Genomic DNA, 27,501 nt, shown 5'->3' with positions numbered 1-27,501 from the left:
CATGGCTATAGCATCACAATGGAAATTAGCCTGCATTGTCCTTTAGTGAGATACCATTAAAATTATATTACCATTGCAAATAAATAAAACTCTACCAGGACCATATGCAAACCAACATATCAACACCAACAACACACTGGATTTAAATCAGATATTGCACAGTGGTCCTCGATACATTGATAGGTATTGATATGGTGACCCTTGCACAGCACTTATGCAGTGCCATGAAGCTGCTCAGTAGTCTGTATTGTCTTCTTTAATGAATTCACTAGATTCACAGCATAGCTCTGATTAGCAGGGTCATGTGGAAGACAATGCAGCCTTGGACTGGAGATCTGGAAGCTAGCTGACTGGATACGATCACTTAAGTGCATCTCCCCCTGTCAAACAATCAGCATGAGTTTTAATAAACTACATGATTAAATTGCATGGTAATTAGCTTGGTATCATTTTCTTGTGCCTTCCGTAATGAAGCCAGCCCCGGGGAATGGATCCAGTGGCAATAACAGGGGCAGGTGAGCAAGGCAGTAGTGCGAGATGGGAGGGCAATAAAGGACAGCCTACCACCAAATGGAGCTCATCGCAGGTGCGTGAGAGTGTTTAAATACTGTATCTCAGCTCTGGATACAGTTCCATTGTCAAGATCCTGCATTGCTGAAGCAAGAGGCCACTTGAATGGGAATATGGACCTGCGAGTTCCAACACTGCTGGTGCCTGTGGGGGTTCTCTGCTTCCTTGCCTGCAGGGGGCACTGTGAGATGAGGAGCCAGCGTCTGACACTATCAGAGACCAGCACTCTCAGGGCAGTGGTGAGTGCTTCTCATACACACTCAGAGACCAGCACACACAGTGCAGTGGTGAGGGCTTCTCATACACACTCAGAGACCAGCACTCGCAGTGCAGTGGGGAGGGCTTCTCATACACACTCAGACACCAGCACTCGCAGTGCAGTTGTGAGGGCTTCTCATACACACTCAGAGACCAGCACTCGCAGTGCAGTGGTGAGTGCTTCTCATACACACTCAGAGACCAGCACTCGCAGTGCAGTGGTGAGGGCTTCTCATACACGCTCAGACCAGCACTCGCAGTGCAGTGGTGAGGGCTTCTCATACACACTCAGAGACCAGCACTCGCAGTGCAGTGGTGAGGGCTTCTCATACACACTCAGACCAGCACTCACAGTGCAGTGGTGAGTGCTTCTCATACACACTCAGAGACCAGCACACACAGTGCAGTGGTGAGGGCTTCTCATACACACTCAGACACCAGCACTCGCAGTGCAGTTGTGAGGGCTTCTCATACACACTCAGAGACCAGCATCTGCAGTGCAGTGGTGAGGGCTTCTCATACACACTCAGACACCAGCACTCGCAGTGCAGTTGTGAGGGCTTCTCATACACACTCAGACACCAGCACTCGCAGTGCAGTTGTGAGGGCTTCTCATACACACTCAGACACCAGCACTCGCAGTGCAGTGGTGAGGGCTTCTCATACACACTCAGAGACCAGCACTCGCAGTGCAGTGGTGAGGGCTTCTCATACACACTCAGACCAGCACTCGCAGTGCAGTGGTGAGGGCTTCTCATACACACTCAGAGACCAGCATCTGCAGTGCAGTGGTGAGGGCTTCTCATACACACTCAGACACCAGCACTCGCAGTGCAGTGGTGAGGGCTTCTCATACACACTCAGACACCAGCACTCGCAGTGCAGTGGTGAGGGCTTCTCATACACACTCAGACACCAGCACTCGCAGTGCAGTGGTGAGGGCTTCTCATACACACTCAGACACCAGCACTCGCAGTGCAGTGGTGAGGGCTTCTCATACACACTCAGACACCAGCACTCGCAGTGCAGTGGTGAGGGCTTCTCATACACACTCAGACACCAGCACTCGCAGTGCAGTTGTGAGGGCTTCTCATACACACTCAGACACCAGCACTCGCAGTGCAGTGGTGAGGGCTTCTCATACACACTCAGACACCAGCACTCGCAGTGCAGTGGTGAGGGCTTCTCATACACACTCAGAGACCAGCACTCGCAGTGCAGTGGTGAGGGCTTCTCATACACACTCAGACCAGCACTCGCAGTGCAGTGGTGAGGGCTTCTCATACACACTCAGAGACCAGCACCCGCAGTGCAGTGGTGAGGGCTTCTCATACACACTCAGACCAGCACTCTCAGTGCAGTGGTGAGGGCTTCTCATACACACTCAGAGACCAGCACTCGCAGGGCAGTGGTGAGGGCTTCTCATACACACTCAGAGACCAGCACTCGCAATGCAGTGGTGAGGGCTTCTCATACACACTCAGACCAGCACTCGCAGTGCAGTGGTGAGGGCTTCCCATACACACTCAGACCGGGATTTAATAGGCTGGAACCAGATATATATATATATAATCGTGCTATAGGGCTATTACATAAGCAGTAGATAGTGTGAAAGATTTCACTCGTTTTAAGGTCTGTTTGCACCCTTTTGAAGCAGACCCAGACCAGAACTGTAGCTTTCAAGCACGTTCCTGCACTTTTATTATATACAAAAATGAACTTTAAAAAAGGGTTGGGATGGCTAAGCCATTTACCCAACAAAAACAATTTTACTTTGAACACCACTGGACAGCTGATCTGTTTACCAGTCACACATATTTACTTCAGTTATAAACACACAGTACCATCCTTTCTTGACACACAGCACTCCTTGGCTGCCCACACAGTACCAGCCACCTGGCAGTCCTCTCCTTAATAGAGTTTAAAGCTCACTTTTTATTCTCTGTGGCTCTTCCCAAATTAACACCAATTATCTTATTTGGAAACAGCCACATTCTGACATGTATTTGGCAGGACTAGGGATTAACCCCATCCCTGCCAACCACCACTAAAACACATAAGCAGCAGATTATTTACAGGCAGGGATCTGCCCTGCCACAATAGTTACATGGCTAAGCAGTGATATTAATATGAATGAATCCAGGCCATAGTTGAGTACTATAAACAGAGTAGATGAATGGATAATTGTAAACGAATTTAGCACCTGTGAATCAGAACGTTTGTTAAATGAATACACCTTGCAAATTGTTGATTCTCAGGCAAATAGAGAAATTACTTAATTGACAAAATTCTATTCATACCAATCTGTTTCAGTCACACTGTGGTTTTTAAATATTAATAACTGACATGCTTTACCAACATATGAACAATTGTTTTTCAATTTCAGCTCATGGTAAGTCTATATCTATATCTATATCTATATCTATATATACATATATATACACATACACACACACACACACACACACACACACACATACAGAAATTTAACAATAAAAACAAATATGTCAGTAAGTTGATACCAAGTTCCATGTCAATTTGATTCGTACAACGACCTCACGAAATCCTCTATGCAGGTGATGTCATCTCCATCGTGGGAAAGTAAATGCTCCTTTAAATAAAACATGAGCCTTGTTTCTTCTCATTTTCAGAGACATCTCAACAAATATGAATGGGTAGAGGCTGGGAACTGGGAGAAACAACCATTTCATAGAAATCCTGCTGCCAAGTCTGCAATGAGTCTCTTTGAAGAAGGATTGCCTTCTCAAGGTTGTTTGCTTCTGCCCAAGCCTGAAACAGAGTACAAGGAGGACCTTAGCAGCCCAGTGACTGGACAGCAGGACACTAAACCCCAAACACTCACCCCTAGAGATCCATCCACTTTTTTTAATCCCAAGATGGTATTAGCTGGTGCTATTAAATCTTTATTCCATAAAACCAATTCAATAATGCAGAGAAATAACAACAAATTGTCAAGAGAGAAACAAACATTCAGAAACCAAATTGACAGCCAATTGTTATCACCCAAATCCAACCCAACTGAGGCTGATGTTTCCACTCAGAATGATCCTAAGAGCTCCCTGATCCACACGTTGAGGAAGAGGAGATCTTTGACTGTCCTGACCTTCAGGTCCAAACGGGCACGGAGGATCGATGCCACGCTGGAACTGATGTCAGGGATGGCGTTTGCCAAGCGTCTTCTGAAGTGGCGTCTCATGCCGGAGGGGTACAGCGCTCACCTGACCCTGATGGAGCAGCGTCTGGCACTCAGGCAGGCGTTCCGGCGCTGGAGTGAAGTGGTGCCCATTGACTTCCAGGAGGATCTCACCGCACCCATGCAAGAGATTGACATCAAGCTGGGATTCGGAACGGGTGAGGAGCTTTCTTTATTGTAAGGTCCATTAGAACATTAGTGCTGCTATACTTCAATCAATCAATCAGTCAGGTCGCCACAAAGCGCTTTACAAGGATAAAAACAATACATATTACAAAAACAAAAATGAGCAGTAAAAAAGAACAGAATTAAAACAAAACAGCAAAATATGTAAAAAAAAAATGGGGGGGGGGGGGGGGGGGTATCAAATTAGGATACATAAACTATATTATAGAAAAGTTTTTTTAATCTAGTTTTAAAAAGAGCAACACTGGGATCAATATGGAGACAGGAAAGCTCATCTACAGGAGAATACCAGGCTATAAAAACTGTTTTTTAGTCTAGATTTAAAGGCATTGACTGAAGGGGCTTCTCTAATTGTGATAGGCAAGTTGTACCATAATTTAGGTGCTATATAACTAAAAGAGTTACCACCTGAGGGTTTTTTTCTGAATAGTAGGTACAGACAGTAAGCCAGCATCCAGTGATCGGAGCGGGCGATTAGGGATATAGGGTTCTAAAAGATCTTTAAGGCCATTTAAAGCCTTATAACTAAGCTTGCTAGTTTTTGATATTAATCAAACATCCAATCCCCCCCCCCCCCCCCCCCCCCCAAAAACAAAATGACTCAAACTGACTTTATTTACACATGTACTATTTGATAAGGCATTTGGTGAACAAATAAATATTTATTTTCTTACCAAAAATAATCATTTAGAAATCATCTCTAGTTTGTGTAGTTTTTATACTTGCTGCTGTCCCATCTCGGTTCCACTCTGATTGGCTGGGGGTCTCTATCAGTCATCTCAGTGGTTTGTTAGTACTGTAGTTTCACTGTCACTGTTTCACCCTGTTCTGATGTCATTGGCTGAAGCAGTGCTAGAATGCTCTTATTTGTTTAAATGACTCTCAATCATCAAGACCGACGGCGCGCTTTAATTTGGCATCACAGTGGCTGTCATTCACAGAGCCTACTTTGAAATTAGCAGTTTAACGTGTAGGTAAGCATTTGATATAGGTGTACGGTGACAGTTACTAGTTTGATTTGAAAATGGTGCGCAAGAGGAAAACACTTAATGAATATTGTGCACACTACCCTGACTGACAACTGAAGTCTCCATGGCATGATGAAGCATCTGCCTTGCCTTCCAGTTAGGGATGGAACGAATACAGCAGTTCCAAATAATTTCCTCTAAACCAACACATTTCAATTGAAAGTTGGTTAAACTTTTAAATCACACAATTAGGTTGTGGTGTGTGTGTGTGTATAATCTCCAAAGTGCTTTTAAAAACAAATTGCTCGCTTTTAATCTGTAGACAGGTGAGTTTCGCGTGGCCGATGCAGAGCCACATTATAAACACACAAGCATAACAAAATAAAGTGACCAAACCAGAAGTTAACAACTCAGAAATTGCACTCAGGAATATATAAGTAGGGTTAAGTTGCTGTTTTAGAGTCGTTTGTTCCTTAATGATTTGCAGTAGTGCGAATGGCTTTGAGAATTGGGCCCCGTGTCTATGTGCTGTGTCATGTGTTTCTGCAGGCCGTCACTTGGGCTGCCCGCGGGTGTTCGACGGAGCATGGCAGGAGCTGGCACACAGCCTGCCACAAGGGGACATCCACTTTGACGACAATGAGGTCTATAGCACCTCCGACTCCCACCCGGGGGTCAGCCTGCTCAAGGTAGCTATTGATTCATTTCAAATGTTTCACCTATTGAAGCGTTTAAAATTATTGGTAGATAATGTTTTTTAATTGTTTTAAGAAGCTGTTTTAAACTAGACAGATGTTTCTATACCGTGCATGTGGATGATATATTTTATGTATTGTTTACAATAACATATTTAATAGTTTGTGAATTTGTCCAAACAAATATAACAATCTTCAAGCTGTATTGTCCCTTAGTCCAGTTCTGTTTTATTACGACAGGTCTTGTACTATTTATTTTAATTTAAAATTGTTATTGGAAAAAGGCCATATGAGTATAATTAGCGTATGAGTTATAAGTTATATATGAGTTAACATATGAGTTATAATTACGATGGGAAGTCTCAGATCCAAGTTTCATCGGCAATGCATTCAAATCTGAAACTGCAGCAAAAGCAAAAGATTTCCTTCCAGTGCCCTTGTTTGCAATGCAGTTTGTTGTAGTTGTAGGGACACAATCTTCAAACCTCCACTCCCAGCAGCTGCTAAGCATGCCACTGCTTCCAGCAAAACCCAATCGCATCTCCACCCTTAAACAGAACTGGAGGTTCCATGTGCTCTCTACAATCCTATCTGCAACAGGAGGTTACACAAGCTCACAGATTGCCTGCAAGTGTCACATTTTTGTGTAATGACCGTAAACATTTAAGAACATAAGAACATAAGAAAATTTACAAACGAGAGGAGGCCATTCGGCCCATCTTGCTCGTTTGGTTGTTAGTAGCTTATTGATCCCAAAATCTCATCAAGCAGCTTCTTGAAGGATCCCAGGGTGTCAGCTTCAACAACATTACTGGGGAGTTGATTCCAGACCCTCACAATTCTCTGTGTAAAAAAGTGTCTCCTATTTTCTGTTCTGAATGCCCCTTTTTCTAAACTCCATTTGTGACCCCTGGTCCTTGTTTCTTTTTTCAGGCTGAAAAAGTCCCTTGGGTCGACACTGTCAATACCTTTTAGAATTTTGAATGCTTGAATTAGGTCGCCACGTAGTCTTCTTTGTTCAAGACTGAACAGATTCAATTCTTTTAGCCTGTCTGCATATGACATGCCTTTTAAGCCCGGAATAATTCTGGTCGCTCTTCTTTGCACTCTTTCTAGAGCAGCAATATCTTTTTTATAGCGAGGTGACCAGAACTGCACACAATATTCAAGATGAGGTCTTACTAGTGCATTGTACAGTTTTAACATTACTTCCCTTGATTTAAATTCAACACTTTTCACAATGTATCCGAGCATCTTGTTAGCCTTTTTTTATAGCTTCCCCACATTGTCTAGATGAAGACATTTCTGAGTCAACAAAAAACTCCTAGGTCTTTTTCATAGATTCCTTCTCCAATTTCAGTATCTCCCATATGATATTTATAATGTACATTTTTATTTCCTGCTTGCAGTACCTTACACTTTTCTCTATTAAATGTCATTTGCCATGTGTCTGCCCAGTTCTGAATCTTGTCTAGATCATTTTGAATGACCTTTGCTGCTGCAACAGTGTTTGCCACTCCTCCTACTTTTGTGTCGTCTGCAAATTTAACAAGTTGTATAGCTTAGTTTAGTATAGCTTACTATACCAGAATCTAAATCATTAATGTAGATTAGGAATAGCAGAGGACCTAATACTGATCCCTGTGGTACACCACTGGTTACCACACTCCATTCTGAGGTTTTTCCTCTAATCAGTACTTTCTGTTTTCTACATGTTAACCACTCCCTAATCCATGTACATGTGTTTCCTTGAATCCCAACTGCGTTCAGTTTGAGAATTAATCTTTTATGCGGGACTTTGTCAAAAGCTTTCTGGAAATCTAAATAAACCATGTCATATGCTTTGCAAGTATCCATTATCGATGTTGCATCCTCAAAAAAATCAAACAAGTTAGTTAGACACGATCTCCCTTTCCTAAAACCATGTTGACTGTCTCCCAGGACCCTGTTACCATATAGGTAATTTTTCATTTTGGATCTTATTATAGTTTCCATAAGTTTGCATATAATAGAAGTCAGGCTTACTGGTCTGTAGTTACCTGGTTCAGTTTTGTTTCCCTTTTTGTGGATCGGTATTACGTTTGCAATTTTCCAGTCTGTCGGTACCACCCCTGTGTCAAGAGACTGCTGCATGATCTTGGTTAGCGGTTTGTAAATTACTTCTTTCATTTCTTTGAGTACTACTGGGAGGATCTCATCCGGCCCAGGGGATTTGTTTATTTTAAGAGCTCCTAGTCCCTTTAACACTTCTGCCTCAGTTATGCTAAAGTTATTTAAAACTGGATAGGAACTGGATGACATGTGGGGCATGTTGTCAGTATCTTCCTTTGTAAAAACTTGTGAAAAGTAATCATTTAACATATTTGCTATTTTTTTTTCTTCATCTACGATTTTGCCATTTGTATCTCTTAAACATTTAATCTCCTCTTTGAATGTTCTCTTGCTGTTGTAATATTGGAAAAAACATTTTGGAATTGGTTTTAGCTCCCTTAGCAATGTTCATTTCTATTTCTCTCTTGGCCTTTCTAACTTCCTTTTTGACTTGCGTTTGCAGTTCTGTGTACTCTTTCTGCGTACTTTCTTTTTGGTCCTTTTTTAATGCTCTGTAAAGTGCCTTTTTTCGCTGAATATTTTTTTTAATTGATCTATTAAACCATTTTGGCAATTTAGTTTTACATTTAGATTTGTCTACTTTAGGGATGTAATTGTTTTGCGCCTCTAGTACTACATTTTTGAAGAACAACCATCCTTCTTCTGTGGGTGTTTTCTCTATTTTACTCCAATCTACTTCTGTTAGTCTCTGTTTCATACCTTCATAGTTTGCTTTTCTAAAATTGTAAACCTTAACTTTAGTCTTTACTTTTGGGGATTTAAAAAACACTTCAAATGAGACCATGTTATGGTCTGAGTTTGCCAGTGGTTCTCTGACCTCTGTTTTAGTTATTCTATCTTCGTTATTTGAAAAGACTAAATCAAGGCATGCCTCCCCTCTAATCGGTGCCTTGACAAATTGTGTTAGGAAGCAGTCATTTGTCATTTCCACCATTTCTATTTCATCCTTCGCGCTACCCACCGGGTTTTCCCATTTTATTTGGGGGAAGTTGAAATCCCCCATTAGTATGGCTTCTCCTTTGCTACACACATTTCTAATGTCATTGTATAACAGATTAATGTGCTCACCGTCTGAATCTGGCGGTCTATAGCATGCTCCTATTATTATGCCCTTTTGAATTTTTGTCTGTTATTCTGACCCATATTGATTCGGTTTTATTTTCTTTGTCCAGGTTTAACACCTGGGCTTCAAGACTGTTTCTTATGTATAGCGCTACCCCTCCTCCTCTTCTGTCCTGCCTGTCTTTCCTATACAGTGTATACCCACAAATATTATATTCGTCCCCATCACTCTCAGATAACCACGTTTCTGTAACACCTATCACATCATAGTTACCTGTTAGTGCAGTAGCTTCAAGTTCTAGAATTTTGTTTCTGATACTTCTAGCATTTAGATAAATACATTTAATGGTTGTCTTACCTGAGTTGTTGTTCTTGTTTTGATGCGGTCTCCCTTCTGTTTTTTTGTTGATTTCTCCCCCCTTCCTTTCTAGTTTAAATGCTTCCGAACCTGCTCGAGGATCTTTTCTCCGAGTAGACTAGTTCCCTTGTTATTTAAATGCAGTCCATCCCGTCTATACAGATAGTCCTCGTTGTAGAATGTGGTCCAATGATCAAGATAGGTGAAGCCTTCCCGTGTGCACCACGTCTTCAGCCATGCGTTTTGATTAATTATTTCCAGCTGTCCATATGGTCCTTTGCAAGGTGCGGGTAGTATACCAGAAAATACCACAGTTTTGGTTTTCTCTTTTAATTTCCTTCCTAGCTCTCTGAATTTATTTTGCAGGGATTTTGGTCTGCAAAACCTTCCATATTTCCATGATTTCCATGAAAGTGAATTTGTATTTGATTTACTGGTCTGTTTCACTCTCTCTTACTCGACCACGCTTCCACGCTTCAAATGCTGCGTTCCCACTCCTGCACAGAGAAACGTAAACCCTAGCAAATACCTTGCATATAAAATAAATAGTTACTGTTAATACAATACTTGAACTAATTCTGACAGTTTACATGGCCTCCCTGAAGTGGTGTAAAGTGCTAATTAAACTAATTGTTATTAATTGAATATTATTTTTATAAGGCTAGCTTCAGGAGTGTGCTGATAGTGACCATTGAAATATATAGTTCTCCATCATTACAAGGCAGCCCTTTGTACTGTGGACAAGGTTATTAGAAGGTGGGGTGGTCAAAGCTCCTATTTGCCTTATAATGACCCTGAATTAGAAAACTGTATATTTAAACTTTTGGAATAATGTTGTATTTAAATGTTTTGTCATCTTGTTTTGCTAAAAGGTTTCTTGTGTTTCTTGCAGGTGGCAGTTCATGAGATAGGCCATGTCCTGGGGCTGCCCCATCTCCTCCGCCCCGGCTCGGTGATGCACCCCTACTACTCCCCCACTGGCAGCACCCTGGAGCTGGACTCAGAGGACAGGAGGGCTATTCAGCAGCTATACGGTGAGGGCAGGGGCTCCAGGCAGGGGCTCACTGGCTTTTAGTGGCAAATTTGCCAGTTTACTGAAGGTGAACGATATAAAACTAAGGCTAGTGCCTTCTTCAGTGTACTAATTACTGTATGAACATTGGGGTGCCCAAGTGGCTAACCTGGTAAAGGCACAGCCACGTGGAGTGCAAGGTGAGTCACACAGTCAGGTCAGTGCAGGATGAGTCACACAGTCAGGTCAGTGCAGGGTGAGTCACACAGTCAGGTCAGTGCAGGGTGAGTCACACAGTCAGGTCAGTGCAGGGTGAGTCACACAGTCAGGTCAGTGCAGGGTGAGTCACACAGTCAGGTCAGTGCAGGGTCTGCCTGTGCAAAGTTGCAGTTTTTTGCTCGTGACTCCCAAGCGTTAATAGTGGGTAAAAATAACAAAAACTTACTGAAAAAAATATTAGGATAGAATGTGGCGACACACACACACACACACACGCACATGGTGGAGATACTGCTCAGTGTTGCTTTTTAGTGTTCCAGAACACCCTGTAGTGTTTACAAAAACACAGACTAATCAGTGCTGTCTCCTGTGTTGAATGTATTGCTGAAATATCTTTTTCAATATGATATTGATGGTTAACAATTGAGAATGAAAAAATAGAAGACAAAAAACACAGTGAGGGTTACATCATACTTCCAGTGATGCACAGTGACATTCCTTAGGATCACAAAACACTGCTATACACTATGAAGAGAATTATATTCATGTTTTTTTTTTCTTCTTTTTTTACTATTTATAGCCAGAAATGCTTATTTTGCCTGGTTGTTGGTGAACGCCTGGTAAAGGCAATTGTCACCTTTTCCTTGGAAGTGATATCAGGCAGGCTTGACTGTATATTGAGCATTTTCTATGGAGCCTAATCTATGTGATAATGAAATGAGTTGAATATAAATGTGTATTAATTTACTGCAGTAACAATATTATGCATTAGTTAAAAAAAAAAACTGTTGTGAAAAACTTTTTCAACAAAACATCTTTGTGACACCAGATAGGTGGCAAACTGTATTTTCAAAAGTCCTATAAGTTACTGGCGCAATGTCAGGGGGTGTGCTTTATGACAATGCACTTGCATTACAGCTTGTCAAGCAATTGAAGTCTGTAATTAGTTCCATTTTGTAAATAACGTCTTACCTGTTACGCCATAACTGTACTATAAAGGTTACAGTAGCCATTAATTTTCACGCAACAGGTGTGTGGCAAAGTGATGAGTGAATACAGGTGTGTGCAGTGCAGCGTGGATACAAAACAGACAGACAATGGTTTCCAGGTGCAAAGGTGCTTATTGATTAATTAACAATGTCCAGAGCTTCATGGCAAACACCTGTGAATAATAAATGATGAAGTGATACAGCGGTGTGTATCACTCCGTTTGTAATCTGTGGGTTTGTCCCAAAACAAAAGTCCAAATTCTTTCCTCACTCACACTTAACGCAGAAAACAAACACAGTTTTATTTAGTGCGTGAAACTAGTGCTCGTGGCGAAAAAACAGTTCTTTGTGCAAACAGAGAAGTGCTGTGGTATCCGAGTTTGTTGCTGGCCTGCGGGTGCAGCTCTGGATAGTGTTAGTACTCTTGACAAGACGACAAACAGACAGACTAACACAAACTCTCACGTTTCTCACAGATGCAGGGTCTCCTTTTTAGTTGAATGTTAAACATTTACAAAGGAACAAATTACTTTGCTATGCCCCTATTTTATACCCTCCCTCATGACCCCTTGGTTAACGAACACATCCGCTTTTCCAGTCCGTGGATGCCACTCTGTTTCCTATCCGGGTCATTGAGTTCGGGTACCGTAGCTCAGTCCCTTTTCTAGATGTCTGATTTCCACCTACCCACGGGAATAAAGTGTCATGCCTTTTAGTCCAGGGTACTCTGTTTCCTTTATCTAGCACCCTCTCAGGTCGGGAGGGAGATCTAACACCAAGTGTCATTTGATCTCTGCCACAGGGTGCCACCCAGACAACAGCTAGAGGCAGATCTGTCAGTCTTCTATGACAAAGATACTGACACAATAGATGCAAACACAAATTTATCTTGTCTGGTTTCCCAAACATGCTCGGTGTAATAGATTGCACACATGTTGAAATATCCCCAGATTCAAGGAATGAAAACATCATCATTCTTTAACTGCTTTTTATATGATGTTCAATGTTAGTGTGACAGAGATCGAATTATTCTTGGTGTGTGACTCTGCCTGCACCACCTCCACCAGCAGAGGGTGAATGCCTGCTGGGTCCCCGTCCACCAGCAGAGGGTAAATGCCTGCTGGGTCCCTGTCCACCAGCACAGGGTAAATGCCTGCTGGGTTCCTTTCCACCAGTTGAGGGTGAATATAATATAAAATACATTAAAATCACTACACAAAATTTTGAGCAAGTTGGGCACTATTTAAGCAAGGCATTTCAGAATGAAGTTCTTGCCTTGTTCTGTCCCATGAGATTCTGTCGTGCTCTAAAGCAGCGCAACGCATTTTTGACCAAGATGGCCTTCCATAAAGGTCACTATGTGTGGGCGCACATAATCTGGTTTATTTACTTTTAAATAGAGGCTCAAAAGCTGTTGTGTTGCGCCTGTGCTTTTTTTAAAATATATTAATCTCAAGCTCTTTTTTCATTTCCATTTTTGAAAATGTCACGCAACTTCTGGTGAGGCATTAAATAAGTGCAAGGTATTTTTGTCATTTGTAGCCAATACGAACATCAAATTTTTACACCCAAATATATGTCAAAAAATATTTGTTAGAATATTTGGATATTTGTCCCAGCACTAATTATTATTAATATTAATATTATTATTATTTAGTCTCTAGCAGACGCTTGTATCCTAGGAGGAGCATCACAGCAGCTGTTCTGAACAGTCCATCATAGCTTATTTTAATAAACTTAACTGTTACACACTGCAGGCATATGTTTAAAAATGCAGTGTATACAACATGAATATAGCATTGAGATTTCAAGACCATGTCACCTTAACATACTTTGCATAAAATATTTTCCAAACAAAGTTGTTAACACAGGAGAAAATCTTATTGTCTGGATTTGCTAAACTTAAATAAATGTCAAACAAAACATTTACTATTTATACATATGAAACATATTATAAAAAGGAAAAAAATTCAGCCAGACTTTAGTTCTTGAGTAAGGAACATTACTCAGTTGTATTTCTTGAAGCAGTACTCTTAAATGAAAAAAATGTGTTAACATTTACATGCATCAATCTATATGCATTCGCTACATCCTTAATAATCTATACATAGCGTCTTTCACAGCGGATCACCATCACAAAGTGTTTTACAAGATACAAGGCTAGGGTGGGTGAACTATGCTTCAGCTGCAGAGTCACTTACAACAACGTCTCACCCCAAAAACAGAGCAAGGAGGTTCAGTGACTTGCTCAGGGTCACACAATGCGTCAGTGGCTGAGCTGGGATTGGAACCAGGTACCTCCTGGACCACACAGCATCCTGTGCGTCATTCCTTTACTCAGTATTAGCATCCTACGTCAGATGAGACAAAAAGCTCAAAAGGGGAGGGGAGGCATGCCACCCTTGCCTCCCCCAAAAGTACAGCGGTAGCTGAGTGGAGAATTTGGATTGGACAGAGGCCTCTGTGTAAAAGCTATATATTTATTGTCGTATATTAAATATAGATAAATACATAACTAAGGCTTATTTATTTTAAAATTCTCAAGTAGGCAGTGCCTCCTCTGACGAGCCACCTCTGTACTGTACTTATACTATACAAAGAAAAGCTGTGAAAATTATTGCAAAAAAGCACTGTAATATAGTATTTGGGAATTTACAAAACAGCATTCCAAAAACAGCATTCCAAAAACAGCATTCCAAAAACAGTTGTTACTGTGTATTCTCAGTCCATGCAAAAGTAATCAGTAAGTACATGTTAACCCGAGATAGAAATGGCATTAAAAAAAAACAATAACAAAAAAAGTGTGCACGGAAACACAAACTGGCTTTGGAGGTCAGCGAAAAAAATCTTGTTTCAGCTTTTTAACGGTGCAGTAATTATATTAATCCATTGCTTTCTTGTTTTATTTTACTGTACATGGTTATACAGGGCAGTTTGTTTTATGTGCAGTGACAGCATGTAAAAAGTGAAACTGAATTCCCAAACATACAGTATTTTCTTATTAGTAACACTTTAAGGTGTGAGCTCTCAAAGAGAACCTCCAGTGATGAATGCAGAGCACACCAGTGAGAGACCAGAATCTCCGACAAGCACTGTCCTGCCAAATGCTACTGCTCTACTAGTAGTGAACTTAACAGCCTCCTGCTGCTATGGATACACAAGGGCACAGAGTGTACACAGTGTGGAGACGATGCTATGACAGGCTGGCTACATAAGGGCACAGAGTCTACACCATATGGGGAGGATGCTATGAAAGGCTGGATACACAAGGGCACAGAGTGTACACGGTATGGGGAGGATGCTATGATAGGCTGGATACAAAAGGGCACAGAGTGTACACGCTGTGGGGAGGGAAGGATTATCAAAAAGTCATGGACGTCTATCAGTATTCTGATACTGTTGACTTATCCAGTGTAATAAACGTTACATTTGCCTTTCAGACCAAACGGAGGAAAAAAGTCTCTGCTTCACAATACTCTCTTCTCTCACTTCCACAGGGGTGTGTGAGGGGCCATTTGACACTGTTTTTGACTGGGTGTGGAGGAAGACCAATCAGCAGGGGGAGCCAGTGATCCGCTTCAACACCTATTTCTTCAGGAAGGGCTGGTACTGGCTGTATGAGAATCGTAATAACCGCTCGCGCTTCAGGGACCCGCGGGAGGTGCGCTCAGGCTGGCTCGGGATTCCTGTGGAGAGCATCGACGCCTTCATTCACGTCTGGACCCGCTGTTGCAATGCTGCATACTTCTTTAAAGGTACCCACACAAAAATATATATCAACATTTTTTAACAGGAGATGTTTTGCTCAGTTTCTAAAGCACAGTTTATCATTTATCATTTAGCAGTTAACACATTTTCAAACATTAGCATGCAATTGCAAAATGCATTATTTCAAATTTATTATAAAACCTAATACTTACATCAATATATCAGACAATGTTGCTTTTAATTAGAACCAAAATAGAATACACACAAGATCATACATGAAAACATTGTGCAAACTTTAAACTGATTAGTCCTTGTACTTTTTTTGGCATTTATTTGTATTAGAAAACAATTCTGTATCACCAATCAGCTTCCAGCTGTAGCAGGCATTAATGCAGACAGGCTGAAAGAATTGAATCTGTTCAGTCTTGAACAAAGAAGACTACGTGGCGACCTAATTCAAGCATTCAAAATTCTAAAAGGTATTGACAGTGTCGACCCAAGGGACTTTTTCAGCCTGAAAAAAGAAACAAGGACCAGGGGTCACAAATGGAGTTTAGACAAAGGGGCATTCAGAACAGAAAATAGGAGGCACTTTTTTACACAGAGAATTGTGAGGGTCTGGAATCAACTCCCCAGTAATGTTGTTGAAGCTGACACCCTGGGATTCTTCAAGAAGCTGCTTGATGAGATTTTGGGATCAATAAGCTACTAACAACCAAACGAGCAAGATGGGCCGAATGGCCTCCTCTCGTTTGTAAACTTTCTTATGTTCTTATGTTCTTAAAGTTATGTGACGTTACGAATGTTTACAGGGGGCTGTACCTCCGGACGGTACCTGAAGGACAACTGAGGAAGTCAGCACCTCGCTTATTCACTGCCAAATATGAACTGCTTTTAGATGTGTAATGGCTGCAGTATAGGATACTAACCTTAGGGTTAGGGTTTTGGTGTTGGGAGAGGATTATTCATTGTATAATGAAGCTGATTTGCCTATATTGTAAAACAATACACTGGGAATTACATCACCATGTTTATTAATCATTTACACTCCCCAATTCTACTCTTGTTACTATCTTATGTGTAAGGTTATATTAATTACAATGAGTTTCTGCTACATTTTATTCAGAGGTCAAATGTTTGATAAAAATAAAGAAATTAAGATGTACATGTAATGCTTAATTGATCAATACACCCTTTACAAAGCATGAAACAGAGACAAACAGCACATGGATTTGAAAAGTGTTTTTTTATTATTAATTTCATCTTTTTTTTTTTTTTTAAATCCCATTACTTTATCATGGCTTATTTTACAAATAGGAACTGCAAACAATTCAATGAAATTACTTTTACATTACAAATGATTACACTACATTATAATTACCACAGTGTGTCTTTTAAACCAGAGTAAGCTGTAGGCATCTAAGTATGTGTTGTAGTAAAATACATCAAGCTTATCCTTAATTGCATTAATCTGGGCATCATCTCTAACAGCACGCTCTACAGTCAGGTCACTTCTGGTGTTCGTGGCAAAGTCACATCATGCAAGGCCAGTAAGTGTCCTTGAACTTGCCAGTAGTAATTGTGTGTTTTCTTTAGTTTTGCTTGACCATCAACGGTTTTGATGTATGTTGTGTCTGAAACACTCAGACCAAAGGGAGGGTATGCAGTAGGATCATACACTCTACCATCAGGGCAGGCCCCAGGATGTGGAGCATCTGTGTGCACTATCAAACCACAAGGTAGGACATTCACATTGCACATGTCTGCATACTCCTGGAACACTTCTGGCTCAAGTTCCCTTCATAACCCTAGCTGCAGAGATTGGCTAGAGGATTCTCCCTGAATATGTAGCCTTCTCAATTATTAATGATAATTCGTGAGTTAACTTTATACATTCAAAATGATAGAATTGCTGGCAATTTGGGACAAAATTGTAATAATTGTTGAAACTATATCCAGTTAATGGGAGGTGTGGAAACAGTGGTACAGGATGCCTGGTATTGCCACCAGTCAATAGGTAGGCACTGGTATGAAGAACAGAACCGCGAGCAACTGGATTAAATATGGATTCCATCATAATAATTCTAACCAATCCATGAAGAATTTGTTGAAATCTAGAGTTGTAGTCTAATACTACTGAGGATAGATCCTGCAGATAACACATGATGATCTGGAAGGGGTCCTGAAACATAGAAAAGAAGGCACTTGGGTAGAGAAGCAAAAACATGTATAGGTGACTCAGGTGAATGAAACAAGCAAAAGCTAGTTGCGGGAAGTTTTACAGATTGAGAAGCCTTGAACAATATGTTTAATACTAATAGAAATACTGGCTAACCTGATTCTGCACAGTGTTGATTTCACACCACTTGTGCCAGATGTCTTTGGCTTTCTCACAACCAATTTGTCAACAGACTGGATGGATTCCCTAGAGAAGAAAAGTGCTTTTTATTTCTTTAGTAATGTTTCATTAGGCTTTCATGCATGTGCACAGTGTGATTTGTAATCCTTGTCTGTTTAGGCTTGTGTATTATAGTTACAGACTCATTGAATGTTACATGCAGTAATTGACCTGTGTTCTGTCTGTGCCACATTTGAAGAGAACTCGTACAGCCCACAGCAGGGGTACACTCTTCATCTTAGTGTACGGTTTGAAAAAGCAGAGCAAGCAATTGGCTACATAAAGCATTAACATAACAAAGCCAGGAGCACAGGAAGAGATGAAGTTCTTTAGAATGGCGGGCTGCTTCTCTGTGATCTAGAGGTACAGCAATTTTGCAAGTGACTCACAAGCAGACATAACCTAGGCCAGTGAACAGAAAATAATTTTAACCAGGATATTAAAAAAAGAAAAGTTAACACAAGCTGATAAAATGAAAGAAAATCTACATTATTAAATCAGGTTAGTTAGAAAATCTGCAACCGCATTAAATAATAAAACAGGTAAAGAAGGAAAGCAATGAACTTGAACAGTAACACAAACTGAACTCTAGTTTCTGCTTTAACACTAGAATGGCCGCGTTTATAGGCATACCTAGAACAACCATGACCGGTCAATTTGACCAGCGTATTAAAAACAACATAAATATTTTAATGAAAGGACAAACAATTGAATATAAGTCGTAGTTGTATTCAGGAACGTCATATAAAGCGCCATACAACCAAAACATTGTGGGAGATGTGGGATTACATGAGCTCGACCGTAGAAATGAAGAGTTTGGGGCTCATCTTTGATCCTGATCTATCATTTGAGACTTACATTAACGAAGTTACAGAAGTATCTTTTTACCATTTGAGAAATATAGCCAAGCTTAGACCAATTATTTGATGCAGAGAGACTAATGCGTGCCTTTGTTTAATCTAGAATTGATTATTGTAATGCATTTTTTTCTGTTGTCCCAAAACGTGTGGTATCCAAAAACGGTCACAATGACCACCTTGGTTATTCTCGCTGTCGTCTTCCCAGCGACAGCGAGTGGAAGCGACAGCGAGTGGAAGAAGTACAGGCGTGGAAAAGTACAGAGCAGTTTAGAAGCAGTAAGGAGAAATTGCATCTTGAATTGCTTTAATCAGAAAACGGAGGACACTGGGGAAACACAGCAGCATCTCAAAGTCAAACAGCCGCGTGTGTTTTTCTGATAACAAACAAGCTGAAACTCGGAGCAGCTGATTCAAATTCAGTGCCGTTCTGAGACACGGGCGAGGGGAGGAGCCAACAGCACAGCAGAACAATGCAGTTAAACGAGGCAGTCTTCCCAGCGACAGCGAGTGGGAGAAGTACAGGCGTGGAAAAGTACAAAGCAGTTTAGAAGCAGTTTGAAAGCAGGTTGACGGCTGCAGAAGAAACTAAACTTCAAAAAAAAAAAACCCTCAACATGGTCTTCAAGCCAGTAATCTGTGACACCTGCTTGATGTGGGAAATCTGAGAAAACCCAGCGGAGCTAAACCAAGTGTGTGTAAAGTGCCGCGCGATCCAGGACTTGCATAAACTAGTAAGTATGCTAGAAATGGAGCTGGAAGAAGTGAAACAGCAACAGGATCTTGAGGAACTGGCACACCCACAATTCATGGAAGTCTGCATCACCCCTAACAGACTGAAAGCCACCAGGGAGATAGAAGGTCAGAACAGCTGGGTTCAGGTAGGCAGAAGCAGGGAAAATAAGAAACTTCGTCAAACACAACCACCAGAAATCAAACAACCAACAAATTTGAGTCACTTCAGAATTTTGATGAGCAGAACCAACAACAAGAGAATGAAAGGAACAACATCCAGGACCCCATTGACAGTGGTGACCAGACAGCAAAAAGAAGAGAGGTCATGATTGTTGGGGACTCCATATTGAGAAACACAGCAAGTTCAATTTGCAGTTTGGACCCCCTTACTACAACAGTGTGCTGCCTTCCGGGAGCCTCGGTCAAGCACATCACTGAGAGCGTGGACAGGCTCCTAGAACAAACAGGAGATGACCCGGTAGTAGTCGTCCACATCGGTACAAACAACATTGGAAGAGACAGACCAAAATCCCTGCAAAACAAATTCAGAGAGCTAGGAAGGAAATTAAAAGAGAAAACCAAAACTGTGGTATTTTCTGGTATACTACCAGCACCTTGCAAAGGACCATATGGACAGCTGGAAATAATTAATCAAAACGCATGGCTGAAGATGTGGTGCACACGGGAAGGCTTCACCTATCTTGATCATTGGACCACATTCTACAACGAGGACTATCTGTATAGACGGGATGGACTGCATTTAAATAACAAGGGAACTAGTCTACTCGGAGAAAAGATCCTCGAGCAGGTTCGGAAGCATTTAAACTAGAAAGGAAGGGGGGAGAAATCAACAAAAAATCAGAAGGGAGACCGCATCAAAACAAGAACAACAACTCAGGTAAGACAACCATTAAATGTATTTATCTAAATGCTAGAAGTATCAGAAACAAAATTCTAGAACTTGAAGCTACTGCACTAACAGGTAACTATGATGTGATAGGTGTTACAGAAACTTGGTTGTCTGAGAGTGATGGGGACGAATATAATATTTGTGGGTATACACTGTATAGGAAAGACAGGCAGGACAGAAGAGGAGGAGGGGTAGCGCTATACATAAGAAACAGTCTTGAAGCCCAGGTGTTAAACCTGGACAAATAGAATAACGGACAAAAATTCAAAGGGCATAATAATAGGAGCATGATATAGACCGCCAGATTCAGACGGTGAGCAAAATAATCTGTTATACAATGACATTAGAAATGCGTGTAGCAAAGGAGAAGCCATACTAATGGGGGATTTCAACTTCCCCCAAATAAAATGGGAAAACCCGGTGGGTAGCACGAAGGATGAAATAGAAATGGTGGAAATGACAAATGACTGCTTCCTAACACAATTTGTCAAGGCACCGACTAGAGGGGAGGCATGCCTTGATTTAGTCTTTTCAAATAACGAAGACAGAATAACTAAAACAGAGGTCAGAGAACCACTGGCAAACTCAGACCACAACATGGTCTCATTTGAAGTGTTTTTTAAAGCCCAAAAGTAATGACTAAAGCTAAGGTTTAAAATTTTAGAAAAGCAAACTATGAAGGTATGAAACAGAGACTAACAGAAGTAGACTGGAGTAAAATAGAGAAAACACCCACAGAAGAAGGATGGTTGTTCTTCAAAAATGTAGTACTAGAGGCGCAAAACAATTACATCCCTAAAGTAGACAAATCTAAATGTAAAACTAAATTGCCAAAATGGTTTAATAGATCAATTAAAAAAAATATTCAGCGAAAAAAGGCACTTTACAGAGCATTAAAAAAGGACCAAAAAGAAAGTACGCAGAAAGAGTACACGGAACTGCAAACGCAAGTCAAAAAGGAAGTTAGAAAGGCCAAGAGAGAAATAGAAATGAACATTGCTAAGGGAGCTAAAACCAATTCCAAAATGTTTTTCCAATATTACAACAGCAAGAGAACATTCAAAGAGGAGATTAAATGTTTAAGAGATACAAATGGCAAAATCGTAGATGAAGAAAAAAAATAGCAAATATATTAAATGATTACTTTTCACAAGTTTTTACAAAGGAAGATACGGACAACATGCCCCACATGTCATCCAGTTCCTATCCAGTTTTAAATAACTTTAGCATAACTGAGGCAGAAGTGTTAAAGGGACTAGGAGCTCTTAAAATAAACAAATCCCCTGGGCCGGATGAGATCCTCCCAGTAGTACTCAAAGAAATGAAAGAAGTAATTTACAAACCGCTAACCAAGATCATGCAGCAGTCTCTTGACACAGGGGTGGTACCGACAGACTGGAAAATTGCAAACGTAATACCGATCCACAAAAAGGGAATCAAAACTGAACCAGGTAACTACAGACCAGTAAGCCTGACTTCTATTATATGCAAACTTATGGAAACTATAATAAGATCCAAAATGGAAAATTACCTATATGGTAACAGGGTCCTGGGAGACAGTCAACATGGTTTTAGGAAAGGGAGATCGTGTCTAACTAACTTGCTTGATTTTTTTGAGGATGCAACATCGATAATGGATAATTGCAAAGCATATGACATGGTTTATTTAGATTTCCAGAAAGCTTTTGACAAAGTCCCGCACAAAAGATTAATTCTCAAACTGAACGCAGTTGGGATTCAAGGAAACACATGTACATGGATTAGGGAGTGGTTAACATGTAGAAAACAGAAAGTACTGATTAGAGGAAAAACCTCAGAATGGAGTGTGGTAACCAGTGGTGTACCACAGGGATCAGTATTAGGTCCTCTGCTATTCCTAATCTACATTAATGATTTAGATTCTGGTATAGTAAGCATATACAAAATCCTAAGATTATACTATACAAACTTGTTAAATTTGCAGACGACACAAAAGTAGGAGGAGTGGCAAACACTGTTGCAGCAGCAAAGGTCATTCAAAATGATCTAGACAAGATTCAGAACTGGGCAGACACATGGCAAATGACATTTATTAGAGAAAAGTTTAAGGTACTGCAAGCAGGAAATAAAAATGTACATTATAAATATCATATGGGAGATACTGAAATTGGAGAAGGAATCTATGAAAAAGACCTAGGAGTTTTTGTTGACTCAGAAATGTCTTCATCTAGGCAATGTGGGGAAGCTATAAAAAAGGCTAACAAGATGCTCAGATACATTGTGAAAAGTGTTGAATTTAAATCAAGGGAAGTAATGTTAAAACTGTACAATGCACTAGTAAGACCTCATCTTGAATATTGTGTGCAGTTCTGGTCACCTCGCTATAAAAAAGATATTGCTGCTCTAGAAAGAGTGCAAAGAAGAGCGACCAGAATTATTCCGGGCTTAAAAGGCATGTCATATGCAGACAGGCTAAAAGAATTGAATCTGTTCAGTCTTGAACAAGAAGACTACGTGGCGACCTAATTCAAGCATTCAAAATTCTAAAAGGTATTGACAGTGTTGACCCAAGGGACTTTTTCAGCCTGAAAAAAGAAACAAGGACCAGGGGTCACAAATGGAGATTAGACAAAGGGGTATTCAGAACAGAAAATAGGAGGCACTTTTTTACACAGAGAATTGTGAGGGTCTGGAATCAACTCCCCAGTAATGTTGTTGAAGCTGACACCCTGGGATCCTTCAAGAAGCTGCTTGATGAGATTCTGGGATCAGTAAGCTACTAACAACCAAATGAGCAAGATGGGCCGAATGGCCTCCTCTCGTTTGTAAACTTTCTTATGTTCTTATGTTCTTATGTTCTAGTGTGTGGGTCTGCTCATTCTTCCTGTAGCACCTAGCTCTCACTACCACATCTTGGTGCACAATGTTTGAAACTACATATACACACACAGAAGAAAATACATACAATCTTATCAATAACATAAATCACATAAAATGGCAACGTATTTTTATTTATGTAAAATTTCAGTTAACCCTTTTTAGTCAATTTATTCAGCGCTTGTCAGATGCGTCAGTGCCAATTTATTTTCACGCGCGCTGTTTATTTTAACTGCTTTTAAGTGCTTATTTTTTTTTTCTCAGTAAAACAGGTTTAAAGGCGGTGCATGGCAAAAGGACATCAGTACTGCATCTCCAGCCAAGCCCCACCCCTTGTTCGCTGTATTTTTCACATCCCTCTTTATAAATGTTCATATTGATAAATCCTCTCCTGATCGTTTTATCACCAAACTCCTGAATAATGTGATCCCAGTTATTTTTTTTACTATAACATCTCAAAAAGCTGTGCAAATGTCCATGATATTCTTTGAGCACTGGATGCAGAAGCAGCTACCTCCTTTGTTTGTGTCTGTGTTATCTCTGTGATGCACTGGGTTACCGTATTGCTCAGATTCGCCTTTCTTTTTCGGCTTCATTCGCCTCCTATCAGCCTCACTTGGTCATTGAAAGGTTTTCTCAGCTTTTTCCAGAGAAAGATAAAAAGGCCTGTGCTTTACTTCTTTTTGACAGGTACCGACATTGGACCTCAAAGGGTTAGTAGTTTTGTAAAATTGTACTTTTAAAATAAATAAACTTAAATTCCCCTTTGTAGTTAAAAATATACTCCTTGAAGAAGAATTTGCATCCCTTGTCCAGCTTTGAATGTTTGCTTACGAGATCGATCAAGTGTCTAACTTTGGGAGAGGGATCAGAGACTACTTGAAAAAATCGGCGAGCCAAAAAAACAGGCAACAGCGGAAATATCCCAGTGCGCAAGTTCCCTGGTACTGGACCTTGTTTTACCCTGCAAGCTGAGGCGGCCCGATTTAAAAATGCTGCCAGAAAAAAAAAAACAGATCGCACTCCCTCCTGCAGCGTTTCCTGGCAAACGCTCTCTTCTAAAAGTTGAAAAAAGTAATTTCCTAGTTGATTTACCGATACTATGGCTTATGTCTTACATGAAATATATATATATATATATATATATATATATATATATATATATATATATATATATATATATATATATATATATATATAGTCTTGTAAACCCTGCAGGGGGTTCTGTAACAATGTAATTTATTCTCAAATGTATTGTCCAATAGACAACATATTCATTTATATAAGTGGTATGACAAAAGTGACAAAGTAAACAAAATGGCTTCTGGAGCTACTTCCCCTAATGGCAGTGGTATCCTTGACAGGCACGCAGTACTGGCGCTATGACAGTGAGAATGACCAGGCTTACACTGAGGACCCACAGGGTCACCGATACCCCCGCACAATCTCACAGGGCTTCCCTGGCATCAGCGGGCCCATCGACACTGCTTTCTTCCACAGGCGAGATCACTGCATCTACTTCTTCAGAGGACACATGGTGAGTTTGTCATGGAATTGATTACATTTCATTTCAGAACCTGAGTGGTTTTTATTCAGTTTGAAACAATGGTTCTTTTGAAACTGCTGTTTTGCTTCATAGCGCCCTAATGAAGTGATCTATCAGGTTTCACAACATTTATGTTTCCAGCCCAATAAACTCCAGCAATCACACCTAGGGCTGTACTAGTATTATTCAATAGAAATTCAATTGGACAACAATTTAAGAACCAGTGGGTCTGTTTCACAGCTCAACTAACCAGAACACAAACACATCAAGCACAACAGAAAACATTTAACTCAGCATTGCAGAGTAAAGATACGACTAAATAATAAATAATTGGGAACTGCAACTCTACTTCTATTTAAGCCATGTTACACCTTGTTGTTTTCCTTGTAAACCATTAGTTTACAATTCTAGCCCTAACCCTGTTTGGTTTCCATTTACCATACATGGCCCTTAAACCTTGTCCAACTCATGTTCTTATAAATCCATTTTATTTCAATGTCCTGTCCTTTTTGGCACACAAACATATGTACTGAAGGAACATCATTGGTTGGTTTCACAGACTGATTCACAGTAATCTTGGAATGGCCAATAGTAAATTGGGTAAGGTAGTCCACAGTTAGTGCGAATCAGGGTCCTGCTTGTGCAAATTATTTTGGAACCCTCAGGGAAGAATGAGCAATGACAGCACAGCAATGCGCAATGACAGCACAGCAATGAACAATGACAGCACAGCAATGAGCAATGACAGCGCAGCAATGCACAATGACAGCACAGCAATGAGCAATGACAGCATAGCAATAAGCAATGACAGCACAGCAATGAGCAATGACAGCACAGCAATGAATGACAGCACAGCAATGAGCAATGACAGCACAGCAATGCACAATGACAGCACAGCAATGAGCAATGACAGCACAGCAATGAGCAATGACAGCACAGCAATGAGCAATGACAGCACAGCAATGAGCAATGACAGCACAGCAATGAACAATGACAGCACAGCAATGAGCAATGACAGCACAGCAATGAGCAATGACAGCACAGCAATGAGCAATGACAGCACAGCAATGAGCAATGACAGCACAGCAATAAGCAATGACAGCAATGGAATGAGCAATGACAGCACAGCAATGAGCAATGACAGCACAGCAATGAGCAATGACAGCACAGCAATGAGCAATGACAGCACAGCAATGAGCAATGACAGCACAGCAATGAGCAATGACAGCACAGCAATGAGCAATGACAGCACAGCAATGAGCAATGACAGCACAGCAATGAGCAATGACAGCACTTTGAAGGAACTGAATTGAGTTAGGCTAGAACAGAGAAGAATTATAGGGGACTTGATTGAAGTTGAAGTGAAGCACAGAAACCAGGACCAGAGGACACAGTTGAAAATTAGGTGGAGATTTAGGACAAAGGGTAGGAAGCACTTCTTTACACATTGGTGAGGGTATGGAATTGGCTACCTAGCCATGATGTTGATGCTAGTGTTCTTTAAGACCCAAAAGTTTTGAGTTCAATCAGCTACTAGGAACAGGAGGAGCATTGATGGGCTGAATGGCCTCCTCCCATTGGTAGATTTTCTTATGCTCTTATGAATTTCTTCCAGGTTACAGCGTTCAATGTCAGCAGTAACCAGAAGCTTGTGGGCTTCCCCAGGCGGATCCTGGAGGTTTTTCCAGCGAGTGTCCCTGGTGACCACCCCATTGCACACCTGGACGCTGCATACTACTCCTACAGCCACCAGGCACTCTTCTTACTCAAAGGGCTGTTCTTCTGGCAGGTGGCAGGGGCTCAAGACAGAGGCAGGGAGCCCTCCCTGCCCTACAACACCCTGCTACCCCACAGGAGAGTGGCCGAGCAGTGGCGTGATATCTGTGACGTCCACTCCAGCATACTGACCTATAGATGAGCATTGCTTTGAAAAGCACAGCCTGATTTTCAAAAAGGGCAGAGGTAAAAGCAGGTCACCAAACAGCTTTGCGAAACAGAGAGGTGGCAAAATGTATTTTCAAAAGTTGTAAGTCAGTGGCGCAATGGAATTTTAGGCTTTGCGCTTTTTTTGTAAAATACACTAAACAATAGAAATTCATATTTGGTTCAATTCTGCAAATACGCCTTGTTTTCAAAAGGTACAAAACACTGACGAGCCGACTTTATACACCAAAATACACTCGCTAATTTAGACATGCCCCCTCTCGTGTTTTATTTAAATCGCTGACAGGGCTTCTGAGCTGTAATCTGCAATGGAGGATATCGAAACACTTCCAATTCTTTGATTCAGCACAAACTATGGGGTTCAGTCCCGAAATAATAATAGATACTAAACAAGACACACACAAACACAATACAGTCCAGAGCGAGTGCTCTTCGTGACAGTGGTGATGTACAGGTTTATTCGTGCACAATGGGAAAGTGCAGTCCGGGTTTTTGCTGGCTATTTGGCTACAGCTCCAGGATATTAGACTTCTATAAACTACAAACATAACAGTTTAATAGAGAAACAAAACAACACACAAATACTCACGGTTTCTTTATAACATAGTACTCCTTCACTGGTCCGTAAATCACCAAAACAAAGGAACAGATTGCTTCGCCACATCCCCTGATATACTCTCAGTCACACCCCCTTCGGTAGCGTGTGCAATCGTTTTTCCTCCAACCACGATTGCCACATCACCTACCGCATTAAGGCAATGACTTCTGGTATTGTGACTCCGCCCCCTTTCTCGATGGTCGACTTCCAACTTTCCCAGGAATGAACTGCCAAACCATCCAGTCCGACGCACATGGTTCCTGTTATCCAGTGCCCTTCCAGGTCTGGACGGAGATTTATGACTTG

At 41.0% G+C, this 27,501-nt stretch overlaps 1 protein-coding gene across 1 annotated transcript; it reads left to right on the top strand.

Moving 5' to 3' along the window:
* The first annotated feature begins 468 nt into the window (after positions 1 to 468).
* On the top strand, positions 469 to 26,571 carry LOC121303037 (matrix metalloproteinase-21-like). Its single transcript, XM_041233433.1, has 8 exons — positions 469 to 515; positions 746 to 809; positions 3,891 to 4,200; positions 5,746 to 5,885; positions 10,316 to 10,457; positions 15,141 to 15,398; positions 24,472 to 24,644; positions 26,269 to 26,571. Exons 1-8 carry the CDS (start codon positions 469 to 471, stop codon positions 26,569 to 26,571), a joined length of 1,437 nt encoding a protein of 478 aa, XP_041089367.1.
* Positions 26,572 to 27,501: the final 930 nt, after the last annotated feature.

The sequence above is a fragment of the Polyodon spathula genome, chromosome 31 (assembly GCF_017654505.1).
Source record: "Polyodon spathula isolate WHYD16114869_AA chromosome 31, ASM1765450v1, whole genome shotgun sequence".
Classification (NCBI taxonomy): domain Eukaryota; kingdom Metazoa; phylum Chordata; class Actinopteri; order Acipenseriformes; family Polyodontidae; genus Polyodon; species Polyodon spathula.
This window is presented reverse-complemented; position numbering and strand designations above follow the sequence as displayed.

Coding starts and splice junctions, on each gene's coding strand:
- LOC121303037 (XM_041233433.1), top strand. CDS start 469: ATGAAGCCAGCCCCGGGGAATGGATCCAGTGGCAATAACAGGGGCAG. Junction 516..745: donor AGTGGCAATAACAGGGGCAG/GTGAGCAAGGCA, acceptor CCTTGCCTGCAG/GGGGCACTGTGAGATGAGGA. Junction 810..3,890: donor CCAGCACTCTCAGGGCAGTG/GTGAGTGCTTCT, acceptor GTTTCCACTCAG/AATGATCCTAAGAGCTCCCT.